Source organism: Merops nubicus, unplaced genomic scaffold (genome assembly GCF_000691845.1).
Source record: "Merops nubicus isolate BGI_N331 unplaced genomic scaffold, ASM69184v1 scaffold11821, whole genome shotgun sequence".
Lineage (NCBI taxonomy): Eukaryota > Metazoa > Chordata > Aves > Coraciiformes > Meropidae > Merops > Merops nubicus.
Genome location: NW_008586369.1, coordinates 113,539 through 130,215, shown reverse-complemented (window position 1 = coordinate 130,215; position 16,677 = coordinate 113,539). Strand labels below are relative to the sequence as shown.

Below are 16,677 nucleotides of genomic sequence, written 5' to 3'. Positions count from 1 at the left end.
TTGGGTGTGCACAGGTTTTATCAGCCGTCCTTGCAAACTACAGTTGTCCTGCATCATGTTGTATACTTCCTTCCTGATACACATAAGTGTAAAGGAGATTAATTAGATTATTCCCTGAAATCAGGTATGTCCATTCAAGGAGAAGAAAAAAGTCGTATAAAGTACAAATTACATCCTGTTCTTTACATACAGGCATAGTAACTTTTATTGTGTAGAGGATTTGAGCCTAATATTCACAAAGAATAATCTTTCCTACAAATGTGTTTATAGTCCTGCATTTATACTCTCCCTCAGAGTATAAAGCTGGTGATCTCAAGTTCTAATCTATGACAACTGAAATAATATTCTAACCTGCGTTTCCAGGAACATGTTGAAGGAGAAAACTGTGATCGTTGCAAAGCGGGTTTCTTCGATCTGCAGCAAAATAATCCCAAAGGCTGTGAGGAATGTTTCTGCTCTGGGAAAACAAATGTCTGCACACACTCTTACCTTACCTACAGAAGTGTAAGAAAAATCATATCATATTAGTACATGTCATTGGTTTTATGTTTCTGTGTGTTGTTACTGTCTATTGTCACCAGAGTGCATTTTATTAAAAAGCATGCGTGTTCTTTTGTGTCCCATATATTTTTCATTTATCCAAAAGCAAATGCTTATAAGCTTTGTTTCTCTTCATTGTGAGAGAGATCTGAAAAGGTACAGCTGTACAATGAGAAGCACGAGTGAAGCCATGTGCATCAACAGACTCCTGAAACATGTATACATCATCCTGAATCCTGAGTTAAATGCAACATATCCATAGGGCAACCTCTTTTCCAGGTCATTATTAAATTTCTGGACCTGAATTAAGAATTTTGAAACATTAAATGTACAACACAAAGCTTATGTAAGTAAAAGGGGTACCCTACAGGGGACATTTTGAGTTAATTTCTTTTGATACTGCATTCCTAGGCAAGCATGTGAAGGGAGGTGAACCTGCTGTTCTTATTTGTGCTGTAGTAATGTGTCTTTAGTCTGCAACTATACTCTGAATTTTAAATTAGTTCCCAAATCTCAGATACTGATTCCACTGTAACGGATGTCTGCTACGTATTCATGCCTGTAGATCAAGTTTTGGAAATGTATTCCAGGTCTAGTAGCCCCTGGTTTTGGCTGTATTGGTATGCTGGAAGTCTGTGAGTAAAATCATATATTCCTAGTGTGCTCATTTCCAAGCCAGCACTGGAAAGCTTTCCATCCCACGGCTGAGCTGATTTATTGTTCTGCTTGTATCGAGGCTCCAGAAGCTGTCCTTGTATGAACAGTGTGCTCTTCTCTGATGATTCATTTTTAGTTATGGGCTTTCAGAAATTCAAGTTCTAGTGCTTTCCAGCTTTGTTTTGGCTTTCTAAAAAACTTGCATCTGAATTTTTAAGGCTTTATAATTGGAAATTAGTATAAATTATGTTGTCTACAACAATCAGAAAATGTATGCCCATTTGTCAACTCAACTTCTGTAACCTCTGTGACTGATACTATTTATTTAAATGTTTTATAATATTTGGAGGTATTCTTATGCATATATTTGTACAATAGAATTTCCTTCTTGCTCTGGACCATATGAAGTAAAGAAAGGAAATCCTTGCAGTTACTTCAAACTACTCAGAAGTTATAACTCTCAGTCACATACAATAAGAGAAATTTTGCTGTTATTACTTTGTTGTTTCCTTTGTTCCTAAACTGCTATTAATCATATAAAACTAATTAATTCTTTTAAAAATGGAAGAATAAGTGGCTGTGCTATTGAAATGACTGATGTCCTCTTTCTTATTGTAATGTGTTTTGTTTTGGCTTATTTTTTCTGTCATTATAGATAGAAGACATGAATGGCTGGTATCTGACGGGCTTACAGGGTCTCACCAGAGTTACCCCCAAGCAAAAGAGATTTGATGGACATCAGCAGTACAGCATCAGCAATGTGGCTGCAAGAAAAGTACTGCCACAGACTTATTACTGGAGTGCACCCAGTTCTTACTTGGGCAACAAAGTAAGTGCAGATGGTACTTGCCTAAATGCTAATTTGATTTATTAAGAAAAGGAGTAAGGCTTGGAAGGAGGGTGGAACTGAGGAAAGATTAAGTTGAATAGCTATTTGAGCAGCAAAACTGCAAGCAGGAAGGAATCAGACATATGGAATATCCTTATGAGGCAGAGAAGTTAGGTAGAAAAAAATAATTATCTTTAAACTTGGGCCCTCTTTGGGCTTCTGTTGTCAGGTGTTGGAAAACTCTATATGCTTTGGAGCATTGTTTTTTGAATGAATTAGCTGGTGTGTGGTTCAGCTTATCCTGTTCTTTTCCCACCTTGTCCTCGGCTTTGAAAACCATTTCCCTCGTCTGCTTTTCAGAGATGCAAGTTGTGCATCAGATGTTGTGGGGGTGTGTTACAAAACTATAATGTTTGACAGGAAACTTGTGTGTGGGGAGCTCTCTGCCCTAGAACTCAAAAAATGCTGTTGTGAGCTCTGTGCCATTTCTAATGCATATATTTATCCAAGTCTGCATGTGTCCATATGTGCACATACATGACCTTCAGGTTAATACTAAATATTTGCTTTCTAAAGTCTTGGATGCTGTAGTGCTCTGACTATCAGGCTCCTCACCATTAGAGTCTCTGCTGTCATACATGATGCATTCATTAAAATCTTGGTTTTTTCCAGAGAGTAGAAATGAGGACTGAATGAGTCCTAAATGTGAAGAAAGCTAAACATTTCCATTTACTGTAAGCCCAATTATGCTAAAACTTACCAGAAATGCTAACACTAAAACAGTTCAGCATGCTTTCCTCTGTAGTCTCTTCAGGCTAGTCAACCTCCTATTTATTTGTTTTCTTCCTGCTGGCTGACAATCAACATGACAGAAGGTAAGTGAACATGTTGAAACTAAATAGCATCATTCCAAAGAACTGGGCATCCTGTTCATGGCTTTAAATTATTAAAGATAGTTTCTTGTATCATCTTCCGTGTCTGGTGACTTACCTTGAGATAGGAAATTATGCTTTTCCAGACAGAATTTCATCCTGCTTCTGTTGAGTGAGCAAAAAAATGGTAAGAATGTGCACAAATGATTTGAACATGGAAGATATTTTTTTCAGTGTAATTTAGAGGTCCTTTGGGGTTACTGACAGATAGCTCTGTATGAATGAAGCAATTTGCCTTGATAACTGAACTATATACATTTTTAATACTACAATAATACTGAAAGCACTCACAAATTACCACAGTACATCTTAACTGTCATGTTGCATTGTGTAAATTATAGTCATAATGACATGCTTAGGCCATATGATTTATGCTATGGAAAGGGAAATGGAAATATAGTATTGAGAGTCCTTATTTTTAAACTCTGTAAAACATTTCTCTGAATAGATGAAACTGGATAAAATCAAATAGCTGAAACTATATAAAAACATCCTTTCTTGAGAGTTGTTAGGTGTGTTACAGTAGAATAATTAGTATCTCAGAGCAGGCAAGCTTCTTTTAAAATTTTTGTCTTAAGAAATGTAGAGAACAATTTGGAAGATCTTATATCAAGATGTACACTTCTGTTGTAATTTATAAACCTTGTGTCACAGGCAGAAAACTTTCCTTTTCATTGTTAAAGTTATTGCTCTAAATAGTATTCCACAAAATAAAATTGAGTAACAAAAGGTAGTAACCATCCTGCATTTCCTAGTTTTCAAATATAGCTCAAAAATCATATTTAAAATAGTTCTTTTAATATAAAGTTGGCATGTTGTGCATATGCCTTTGCAATGGTGATTGCCATATGCGTACTCTCTGCATGTTTTACATCCATCTCCAAATGTTTCTTTTGGATGAAAAAAGCATTACATATAGGATGCTTTTGAGCGTGCAGCCTTCAGCTTTTTCTTTTTCATCTAAACCTGTGTGACACTAGGCTGTGTGACACTGGTCTTTGTATCTTTAAGGAGACATTATAAATAACAAGAGCCTATTGATGATACAGGATTCTTGTTTATGTCAGAATGGGACAAGAGCATGAGCAAATTACTTTATCACCATATCCTTTTAGTCTTCTAAATATGTATGCTGCTACCAAAACAAACTTTGTTGTACCAATACAGATAATTTTTTTTAAAGCCAGATATTTTACCTATTTGACTATATAGTATGCCTTTGGACTGAAAAATTGAGTACTGTTTTTGATGCAGAATGCATTTGGGAGTAATCTGGAGGAATTTAATTTCTAGAAATAAATATCTAGTGGATAATTTGGGAGAACAGATTTAAAATGGCTACTATTAAGGTTTTAGTAGGTGTCATAAAACGGTTTATCTTCTTGCGGGCCTACCTTATCATAGCTTAGTAAACTAAGGTTTGCAGGAATTATGAGGACTTGTGGTATGTTAGAGCTTCTAGTTACTGAGAAATTGTCTTATTCTTTCAACCCTAATTACATTTTATATTTTTATAAAACCCCATTTGGGTTTTGTTAGCAGTTTTTTAAATTGTTTTGACAATGGTTCTATAAGTTTATTTTAAACTTGTGTCCATGCCAAAATATTTTATAAACTTGTCTGAAAGTGTTATGAGTTACCTTGTGATAATGTTTGATCAGAGCACTGAAAAGAGAGTATAAAAATAACTAAAAATTGGATACCAAACTCAGCAGGATGATGTGAAACACTTTTTTCTTTAAAGTCAGTGTAGAAGGGTTAGGTGTCCGTGATGTTTCTGAAGTCTGATATTATGTGTATACTCTGCCTCTTTGCCTTTGACACTGCAGCAAGAAAAAAAAAAAAAATTGGTAATTTTTAGACTCAGTAGAAGCCATTAGGACTATCCCAAAGAAAACATGATATGGAGCATATCTAAATAAATATATGACACATCCCATCCCCAGTGACACACACACATGATGAGCAGCTGAGGCCACTTGAGAGTCCATCAGGAAGTATCCATCTTTGGTGAGAGAAAGTCTCTCTGCTTTGTTTTCTCTCTGCTGCTGCAAATTTTATGTTCATTTCTCTGCTAAGGGCCAGCTTTAACCACAAAAGTGGAGATTTACCCTGCCTCTTTCAGATGGTTAGGGCACTGCCCTTGGTCAGCAGTCACAGGTTAGTTCAGCCTTTTAGGTGGAGGCCAGCCTAGAATCCAGGTCTCTGAACATTGTTAGGTCTCAACACCCAGCAATCATACACAAAATAGATAATACATCCCCTCAAACTCCTCAGCCTGGGTTTTGAGCAGATATTAATGCTGATGTTACTTTCACTGCAAACACCACAATAGAAGCCTGCTTCTGCTCAAAAAAAAGCCCCATTTCCTTGCTGACAGATTTTACTCAGATTGGCAAGTTTCTTGCATCAAATGTTGTTTTACAGGCAGTATTTAAATTAGCTATCCAGTATGACCCTTTTCAGTTTAAGTCATGTTAATGTAACTTGGTCCCTCATGAAGTCAGAGTAAGGTGAAAATTAAAGCAAAAATGCTTGAATAAAAGACCATTATCTCTTGGAAAAATTCTAGCACATCATGTTTCTCAATTCTGCAGACTTAAGCAACCATATGGTGGATACATTGTTCTTTCTCTGACCTCTATTTAAATCCAAGACAACGGCTGAAACTTTTGTGTGGAGTCTGTGTACAGAATAGGAAGGGGGATTGTTTGACTTAATGCTCTCACTTCATTTATTTTACCTGTTCTTTTATAATTAGCTTTGTAGACTATTTGTTGAGTTACAGGAAAAACAAAGTAACTATGAACCTTAAAAAAAACTATCAACTTTTTAAAAATACTCTAGTGTGGAAAACTAAAGATTGGGATTGAATGATCAGGTTGTTTTGTGACAGACTATTGCAGACTGCCCAGTATACCTCATAGGATTAAATATTGAATTATAAAAGAATCATAAGCTAGGTCCTTGTGGTTTTTATGTTTATTTCCTTCCATTTGTTTTCATTTCTTAGGCAATTCTGATGCAAAAGGCAGAATAATGCTAAGCAAATTGCATTCTGCAGCTTCCAGAGGAGAGGGAGAGAGTTGGAACCCAAAACATAAAGAAGCGTAAATAATACAATAATCAGCTGGAACAGAAATGCCAGGATCAATTGTCCTAAATTATTAATGCATCTAAACCCAGACAGATTCATCTAGTATTGTCACAGTTTCAGATCTCAAGACTTTCTTCTTCATAAGACATGATAGAGTAAGATATATCCACAACTCTATTTCTTGCTTTTACTGCCTGCCTCAGGAAGGAGAATAATCTTACTTAACACCTTTTGGTATAAATGGGTGAGATGCAAATTACATTTTTGTTGGAAGCTACCTTTTTCTACCATCAGTTTATTTTGAAATTCATTGCCCTCGTGAAAAGCACTGAGTGACCTACCCTACATAATTCCAACACTCAGCTATGTCTTACATTTAGCCAGCAGGCTAATTTTTGAGCATGTGTCTGTATTGCTTTTGTTGTCAGGGAAGCGAAGTAGTGAAACTTAGGTGGACTGATGTGGTCTCCCTTTGTGAGGTATTTCTTTATTTCAGCTGGATATGTGGACAGTTTAGGCCCTCATGTAGAAGATTTTGTTGCCTTGTGCAGATGGGTTGTCCAAGCCTAAGCAGGCCCCCATTTAGTAACATAATGGCAGTGCTTGAAGTAACTGCTAACTGTGAGAAGGCTTTTCTCAGAGTGATGGTAGGTCTGTACGTCATGATGAATTTGCCTTTTTTGTACCCTAGGCACAGAAATGAGTCCCAGCCTGAAGATCTGGGGTCTTAAACCACAAGCCCTGAATTAAGGTTCACATATGGATGATGCCCACAACCAGGCAGGAGAGACCTTCCTCTTGGTTTTCTCTCAGGGCTTGGCCAACCTTGGATGAAAACCGATTAGGAAATTAATACCGTGTGCCCTGCTTTTAAAGTTAACATTAGGTGTTCTGCTTCTAGAGTTATAAAAGCTGGATCTGCTTGCAGTGAATGCATTATGTAGGGATTCCTGTTATGGGAAGGGCTCTCTGACTGTCCACGACAATTAGAGGGTTCCAGCAACAGTTGGACAGACACTTGAGAGCAAGACAAGACAAGGGTTACGTATGTAATGATACTTTTCTTTGGCAATTTCTATATGGTTGGGATTGAACTGTTGACCTGGTTTATTCCTTTCCCCGTGACTTGGTTTCTAGCTTGGCTTACTTGTCCCTTTGCTATATTATGTACCATGAGTGAATATATTGATTTATTTGTCCCTCCTGTTGTTAGCCACATCATATCTTTCCTGTATTCTTTGGAATGGGATGATAAAGTCAGGCCTATATGTTTATTGCTAATGGTGTTGTCTTTCGTGCTAGGCCACGCAGTCAGCATAAGACAGCCCCAGATTTGGATGTGTAACAAAGACCATAGCATTGGAGTAGGGAATGTCAACACAGAATCACAGAGTAGTTTAGATTGGAAAAGACCTTTAAGATCATCAAGCCCAACCGTTAACATAACACTGCCAGGTTCACCAGTAAACTGTCACTAAGCATCGCATCTACACATCTTTTAAATACCTCCAGGGATGGTGACTCCACTGCTTCCCTGGGAAGCCTCTTCCAGTGCTTGATAACCCTTTCTGTGAAAAAAATTTTTCCTAATATCCATTCTAAATTTCCCCTGGCTAAACCTGGGGGCATTTCCTCTTGTCTTATTGCTTGTTACCTGGGAGAAGAAACTGACCCCCACCTCACTACCTCATTTCAGGTAGTTGTAAAGAGCTATAAGGTCTCCCCAGAGCCTCCTTTTCTCCAAGCTCAACAACCCCAGTTCCCTCAGCTGCTGCTCCTCAGATTTGTGCTCTAGGCCCTTCACCAGCTTCATTGCCCTTGTTTGAACATGTTCTAGCATCTTGATGTCCTTCTTGTAGTGAGGTGCCCAAAACTGAACACATTATTTGAGCTGCAGCCTCACCAGTGCTGAGTACATGGGGTCAATTGCTTCCCTAGTCATGCTGGCCACACTGTTTCTGTTACAGGCCTGGATGCTTGGCCACCTGGGCAGACTGCTGGCTCGCATTCAGCTGGCTGTTGACAATACACCCAGGTCCTTTTCCACTCGGCAGCTTTCCAACCACTATTCCCCAAGTCTTTGACATTGCCTGGGGTTGTTGTGATTTAAATGCAGGACCTGGCACTTGGCCTTGTTGAACCTCATACCACTGGCCTCAGCCCATCAATCCAGCCTGCCCAGACCCCTCTGTAGAGTCTCCCTACCATCAAGCAGTGATCCTCAAGTGTAAGGTGTAATATTTCTAAAACAATTTTGTACAGACATTTATTGATTCTTAATGTCTTGTAGGCTTGAGTGGGATGGAATAGTTAAGTCATATACACAGGATCTATATTTGTAAAAGGAATAGTATTAGGCATTAACAGCAAGAAAGTATGCAAGAAATTTCCATTCAGTGTAAGACCCCAAAGTTATTCACAGTTGCTGCAGATCCTCAGATTTTTTGAAAGTAATGTCAACAGCCAGCATATGGCAGAAAATTAAAATGATTCATGTAAACTGAAAGAGAAGTATCTTGTCTTTCATATTTTAATGTATTTTTCTAATAAAAAGCTGGTTGAGTTTATTGTTATGTTTTTATTTTTTAACAAGTAAACCTTAAGCTAATATAAATAATGTAATTTTATTTTAAATCACAATCTAAATTGTCTTGACTGAATTAAGTCACCATGGTAATCAGACTCAGTCAACATATGAAGATGTCTTCAATTTATACCAAATGTGCTGTTTATTTTATTAGTACTTCACTATAGCTCCTAAAAATTGAGATAATAGGCAAAATCAAATACTGAAAGGATGAGGCAAACATAGGAGGAATACAAGTGAAGAGTGAAACATCTTAAAGATCTGAACCAAATCTGACTGAAGCTTCCTTTAAGTTTACTTAATTTATATTACATGATTCACTTTAATTTATTTATCCTTGCTGAAATATTCTCTCAGCGTGGCACCACAAAATGAGACTGGGTAGGTCTCTGCATTCTTTCACAGCCTCGGCTAGCCAAATTTTGTTGTGAAAATTGAATACTCAGTACAAATTGAAACAACATCAGGACTGTCCTCTTTGGGTTTCAGCCAGTTATGACTGTAAAGAACCACCAAGACATAAGTAAATTTTCATGCTTTTAATGTTGTTTGATTAGCCTGTTGGAATATTTCGAGTACAGGCATTATTGTAACTGCAGAGAAAACTGAGGATGCCAGTAGCCTCTTACAGCCTCTTTGAACCTTAAAAATGAGTTGAAACAGGACACAGAATCTGGCTGAGTCCACTGACTACAGGATTTTATGTATGCCATGAGACATTTAATTTCTTTGTGCTAAAATACTCTTATACTACTCTTATACAGATTGTGGCAAACAGGAGAGGTGCCTGAGGACTGGAGGAAAGCCAATGTCACTCCAGTCTTCAAAAAGGGCAAGAGGGAGGATCCAGGCAATTACAGACTAGTTAGCCTCACCTCCATCCCTCAAAAATTGATGGAGTGGCTCATTCTGGAGGTCATCTCTGAGCACATGGATGAGAAGAAGGTTATCAGGACTAGTCAGCATGGGTTTACCAAGGGGAAATCATGCTTGACTACTCTGATAGCATTCTATGATGTGGTGACTGAATGGGTAGATGCAGGGAGACTGGTTGATGCTGTCTACCTTGACCTTGGCAAGGCAATTGACATAATTCCCCATAACAACCTCCTGAGCAAGCTCAGAAAATATGAGCTAGAGGAACAGGCATTGAGATGAGCTGAGAATTGGCTACGCAATAGAGGCCGACGAGTGATGATCAATGGTGCCAAGTCCAGCTGGAAACCTGTAACTAGTGGAGTCCCCCAGGGATCAGTGCTGGGTCCAGTACCGTTCCACATCTTCATTAATGACCTTGATGATGGTATAGAGTGTCTTCTCAGCAAGTTTGCTGATGGCAGGAAACTGGGAGGGTTGGCATGAAACTGGGAGGTTTGGCTGATACAGCTGAAGGCTGTGGCCATTCAGTGATATTTGGACAGACTGGAGAGCTGGGCAAAAAAGGATCTATTGAGGTTCAAGAAGAATAAGTGCAGAGTCCTTCACCTGGGGAGGAGTAATAAAATGCACTAGTACAGGTTAGAAGGTGATCTGCTGGAGAGCAGCTCTGTGGAGAGGGACCTTGGAATCCTGGTGGACAACAAGTTGTCCATGGGACAGCAGTGTGCCATTGTGGCAAAGAGGGCCAATGGTATCCTGTGGTGCATTAAGAAAAATGTGTTTAGTAGAACAAGGGAGTTCCAGCGGAGGGCTACAAGGATGACTGGGGGACTGGAACACCTGCCTTATGAGGAGAGGCTGAGAGACCTGGGGCTTTTTAGTCTGGAGAAGAGAAGACTTAGGGGGGGATCTAATTAATGTATATAAATATATGAGGGCTGGGTGTCAAGAAGAAAAGAGCAACCTCTTTTCTCTTACACCATGCGATAGGAGAACAGGCGATGGTCACAAGCTGGAGCACAGGAAGTTCCACCTCCATAGGAGGAAGAACTTCTTTACTGTAAGGGTTCCAGAGCACTGGAACAGGCTCCCCAGGGAGGTTTTGGAGTCTACTTCCTTGGAGACTTTTAAGACCCACCTGGATGCGTTCCTGTGTGACCTGCCCTAGACTAGAGGGTCCTGCTCTGGCAGGGGGGTTGGACTTGCTCTCCAGAGGTCCCTTCCCATCTCTAACATTCTGTGATTCTGTAATACTGCAGAGAAAACAGGAAATTCATTGTTGGTGAAATTATTTCATAAATCTCTAATGTCTTTTGTGTTACCTGCTTACCCAGGTCTGTCTTGGAGGCATTTTAATCAATAGTAGCAGTAGAAAAAAATGGAGAAAAATGTTGGAAATAAAGCAGTTTCACAAAAGAAGAGATGTGAATAATGGAGAGAAAATACTGAGGGATGTTAGGAAATAATGAAGAAGAAAGTGAAATGCGGACACTGCTTGCCAGATAGAAGTAAAAAGAGTAAGAATTTTCTGATTCCAAATACTAAAATACTGAAAGACCCAACAAAGCAGAAGAAAAAGAAAAAATTCTTTAACCTGGAAAGAATTAATATGTCTGATGATTTGTATTGAGGGATAATCAACTGTTACAGGAATGTAATTTAAATTCTTGAGTTAATAACTCATTAGTAAAACTGCATGATGCCACTGAGCTTTAGTTTTTTAATTCTGTGGTGTTCAACTTTTGACTTCCACATCAAAAAGGCATTATGCAGTGGGGCAAAAGTTCTGAGACTTCCTTATGGTGCACAAGGGAAACAGCCTTTTCTGCAAACCCTTTGTAGTGCTTTCAATCTGTGCTGTATCATTTTTGAAGTCTGGCATGCTCAGCAACATCTGACAGTCTCAAAATGTTCTTGACGTGCAGCTTGTCTACAAGATGGATAAATTCCATTATTTTCATTTTACATATAGGAGTTTGCATTGCTTTTCTTCTCGTCTATCTTCAGAAAGTTTTGGAGCCTAAACTTCATTAATTAACTTTTCTTTGTGTCATTAAGTTTTAAGACCAAAAGTGTAACACAGGTGCTCAAATCCAAGCACTACTCACCTGTGTACAGATCCAATTAAGAGATGTCACACTGTGGGTATAATGTGAATTTGTAATCAGTTCATAGGTCTGAGCGACCTAATCCAACTAACTTTGTTAATGGCATTTTATTTCCATGATAATTAACAGAAAGGTTGTATATTTGTACAACAAAATATTGGCAGGAGTCATTAATTTTTAAGCACAAAGCACCATTACTAATTAGAGCACAGAAGAAAGGAGAGTTGTTTATCTGTGGTTGAAAATGGTACAAAATCAATTAAGATATCATTAGTGAAAGAAAACTCAAACTGAGTTTAAAAATAAAATTAACAATTTTGTGAATTTTATTTTTACTTTTTCATAAACTATTGGTAAGTGGTAGGGCCATTACTCGATAAATTCCTTACAAACTCTAATTTTTCTGATTTTCTATTTTCCATATTTAGTAAATTTCCTGTCAGTATCCAGATTATCACTTTTGTTTATACCAGTTTAATAAAAAGACAGAGAAAGGCAGACTATAAGTCTGATGTGGACATAATATTTTAACATCTATACTATGTCTGGCTGGGCTGGAGTTAACTTTCTTCATAGAGGCATGTGTGGTGCTAGGCTTTGCATTTGTGGTTAAAACAGTGTTGGTAACACACTAGTCTTTTGGCTCTTGCTGAAGGGAGCTTGCACAGTGTAAAGTCTTTCTCTAAAATCCTTCCCACCAATCCATACTTATTCTCACCTTCCTTCTATTTAATCCCCATCCCATGGGAGACAGAATTAAGTGGTTTGCTGCTGGCCAGGTTCAACCCATCACAGCACCTTTAGAAGTGATGAAAGAAGTAGAACCTTAAAGGCTTTGACACTGCAGCAGCTACACAGGAGGTTCTCAGTATGGCTGCAATATGCCAGTGAAGAATTGAGCAATGAAGTGGTGACTGGAACTGACAAGAAATTAGCACAACAGGGATCAGAAGCTTGAGTTCTTGGTCTTTTAACTTGTCTTCTCATAGAGTCATTATTCTAAACATTTTAATATTGTGAGTGACTCACACTTTAATCTAATAACTGAATAGAGTATGAAGCATCCCTCAAATCCTGTAGGTCCTGTGTCTCATTTACACTATTCCCTTTGTCTCATCTACCTAATCATTACCTGATTGTTAAAGATTTCTGAGTGGAAAAAATGCTTTGTCACTGCTTCATTAAATCTCTAGGCGGCAAACTGAGTTCCATTACTTTATGTTCCTACTCAGCTTACATACTGTAAACTGATCTTTAGCAGGAGAGAATGCTGGGGACAAAAATTTTGTTTTCCAGAGAGAGGCTCTAGCTAACTACAACAAATTTCTTTAGAGAGCCAACATCAATGGAAAATTTAAATATTTAGTAAGTTTCTAGAAGTAAGGGTTACGCTAATTACAGAATGTATTTGCCTTTGACTTCCTGGATCGAAGAGACAAAAGAGTTAAGACCAGATATTTGGCATATTGAAGGGATAATCATGTGCTAGAACCCCAGTCTGAACTGTGGTGAATTATTATGCGAGTGATTTGTTGGGTGACGGAATATTACCTGCAAAGCACTGCTGATCTCCTTGAGGCACATACAGAGCTAACTGAATTGAGCCAATTAGACCGACTGTCTCTTCAATGAGTTGTGACCTATCAATGGTAATAGCTTATTATGATGATAAATGAACCCATCTCTCAAACTGAAGCCTGAGTACACACTTGAGCAGTTTCCCTGAATCATAGGGCCATTACCTATCAACTTCAGATTGACAGGAGTGACAGCAGTAGGAGCAGATAGCATGCATGAGTAGACACAGATGATTGTTTTACCCAAATGAATATATTTGCACTTATTTTTGGTGAGGTTGTTTTGTGATTTTTTTAAATTATTTTTTTAAATGAACCTGCCTGAACATTCCATATTTCGCTAGAAGTACTAACACTTCTCCCAATATGCGCAGTACCACCCCTGTCTCCTGAAATGCCTGGATGGATTTCTGATTGGTATCTACATGCTTTTTCAGCCTCAGAGGCACTCTGTATTATGACACAGGTGAAACCTTTTTTCTAATTGAAGAGTTTATTGTATTTGTTTGGCCCTCTTAGCCCTATCAATTTATTTACCAGAGGTAATTTCCTCAGAAAAATGAGCAAGATAGAGGAACTGTAACATTACCAACATTTTTTCATTTTTTTTATTACCAACTTTTGAAACCTGTAATTATCCAATATCATGAAATGCTTAGACACTTCTGGGACAAATCCTTGGCTTGTTTAACTCTTTTTGGAGATGGAAATTTTTCCCAGTGAAGGCAGTTCTTTTAACAACTTTCTGTGTCAGTTTTCTTCTGGGCTTTTTTGGTCATTCTTACCAACCCCCAGACAAGTATTTCAAGTGTATTTTTTTAATTAAAAATAACAGTGCCAAAGGTACGTGCCTTCAACTTACTGTCATGAAAGAACATTTTGATAAAGGTTATGTCTTGATTTTTAAAAGGAAATTGCATAAAAATCTAAACCATATCTCAGTTATTGAAAAGAGAGCTACAGTCTGCTCTGAAAGTGTGCCCTGGAGTGAGTACTCTCTTGATTGAAAAGCTTTAAGCTATTACCCCAGCCTACACAATTCTAAGTCAGCTTTGCTGTTAACTGGGTAGCACATTTGCAGCAATATTAATGGATATAAATACAGTGAATAGTAATCCATAGTTTTCCATCAATATTGTATCTTCCATGCTCCAGAAAACCATAGCACAGTATTTCATTTACTTTGAAGTTTTTTTTGAAGCTCAGGTGATCAAAGTATGTCATATTATAGAGGAACTTTTTCTTCTTACATATTTTAAATTAAATGCAACAGTAGGGAGCTGTACATACATCTAGACATTTTAAATATTTGCCAAGTTAAAAAAAAAAAATGGAAAAGTAAAACAAGTAAAATGAAAAAGAAAACTAATAGATCAGTATTCTGTTGTCATTAGCTATGGAAACAAGATTTCCTAATTTAATAAACCTAGGCAGTCTAAGCTAATAAAACTGGTGGACTGAAACTACATTTTTTAGCTTATGAAGGAGATTTGTAACAACAGAGGCTAACCAAATAAATAGATATGTTATTTGGTCAGCTGTGTCTTATTACTGTAATAAATGTGTGAGCTAATTCTGTTTATTCTGCTGTGATGAAAACTCCTTTGGAGATAGAACTTTCTACAGTTTTGTTGTTGAGATTCATGTGATATGCAGTCCGTGCAATTTTCTCCCTCTTTCATAGATGACGTATTACTTCAGTTTAAGCAGGTGCACAAAAATCCAGTTTTGTCACCGTCGTGTCTTTTGTGTTATGTCAAATATATGATACATATACAAAAAGCTTTATATGTGTGTCTCATCTGTTGAACAAAAACTTGAATGTATGACACAAAGGATGCAATAGAATAAAACTAGTCACATGTGATTAATAAAACGTAGAAACCTAAATATAGGAACGATCAAGGCAAGCTTTCTTAAAGATACCTCAAGCTTTTATATCAAAGCTAGCTGAAAATTCTTCATTAAAATGTTGGTTTGGCTTTTTCCCCAAAACCTTTCAAATTTTTGGTTAGAAAAATTGCAGTGGGATACTTTGTTTCAGATTTTGGACAGTGGCATTGCATATATCAAACCTCCTAAGCCTGCTTGGCAGTAATGGAGATTTTCTGAGCTACAGCTACTGCAGTGTGCCTTTGTGGGTCTGTCACTCCTATTTCCTTCCTTTGTTACTGCAAAAAGGCCTGGTGGTAGTAGAAAATTTTTAACATTTTGTAACAAACACAGCAACTCAAAATCTCTTATTACTGCCATGAATATGATCAAGTAGATGACCTTATCATTAAGTAATCAGTCTCATTACCAAGCCTTCCCAGAGCAAAGCATCCCTCTGGCTTGAATGTTCAAGGAGATAAATGATAGCTGAAAGATTTGGGAAAGTCAAAAGAGCTCCCCAAATCTCAAACTATATTCTCACTGTCCCTAATTCCAAATCAAATAGAAATGCTTACGCTGTTCAGTGCAGTCTCATCAAACTGTGAAACTTGTATTAAAATGTATGACAAAACATGTTTGTTAATACAGTTTACAGAGTAGAAAATCTAATGGTTTTTTTTCTGAAAGTTACAGACAAAAGTAAAATGAAATAAGAAAAAAAGCTTCCAAAATATCAAGGATGAAATAAGAAAAAGAGCTTCCAAATCTTCAATGCAAGTTTTTAGGAAAAAAAAAACAAACAAACAACTGATGAAGTGCACATGCTATATGTAAAATAATGAAATCATCAGGTTTCCCCTTAAGTTATATTTGTTTATAAATCTTTTTACTGACTAGTACACTTTCATTTTACTGTCTATATACTTGGCTCATAGCCACTGAGAGTATAACTCTAGGCAAATAAGGAAACTAGCCTTGGCTACTCTTTCCGTAAATCATTATTTATCTTCTTTGTCTGCTTTTTTGCCACTACTGTGAAGTGTTTTCTAGATTTGCTTTTGTGATAATTCTGGGCTATCGGCTATAGACACATGGTACAAGAGTATTAAGTTTGTTCTGATCATTTATTGTGTGTTCCAAAAGGTAAGTGCTTTTGCTTCCCTCTCTCAAGATTTTTAGATGATAGTTCTTTCAAACTGTCTTTCAGTATTTTGGATGGCTAAATGTTTCATATTCTTTGTAGAAAATTCTTGTTCTGTAGGTCTATAAAATGTATTGCCACAAGCAAATCTCATTCTTTTCATGGAAGCAGCTAAAACAAAGAGAGTAAATCGGTAAGAAAGTATTTTTCTGTTTTCTTCCAATGAGTCTTAGTGTTTTTAGCACAGGAAAAACTTTAAATTATGTAGGTTTCCTGTGTATATTTTGCATATTTTAATTTTTAGGTCTACTTTAAATTGAATTTATGTCTATTTTTGCATGAAAGATACGCAGAATGTGTAGCTATGCTCTGTGCTGCCACAAAGCAGAAGACTGTATTTTCCAAATACAGAAGTTTGGGGCATTTTGAATATATATGCAGGGCTTTTTGAGTTG

At 37.3% G+C, this 16,677-nt stretch overlaps 1 protein-coding gene across 1 annotated transcript in view; it reads left to right on the top strand.

The window, feature by feature from the left end:
- Window positions 1-363: 363 nt before the first annotated feature.
- LOC103780929 (laminin subunit alpha-2-like) overlaps window positions 364-16,677 on the top strand; it is a gene marked incomplete at both ends in the record, with an annotated part of 129,521 nt that continues 113,207 nt past the window's right edge. Inside the window, 2 exon segments of the mRNA XM_008948632.1 lie at window positions 364-504; window positions 1,853-2,026. Coding sequence (XP_008946880.1) covers window positions 364-504; window positions 1,853-2,026 — 315 coding nt within the window.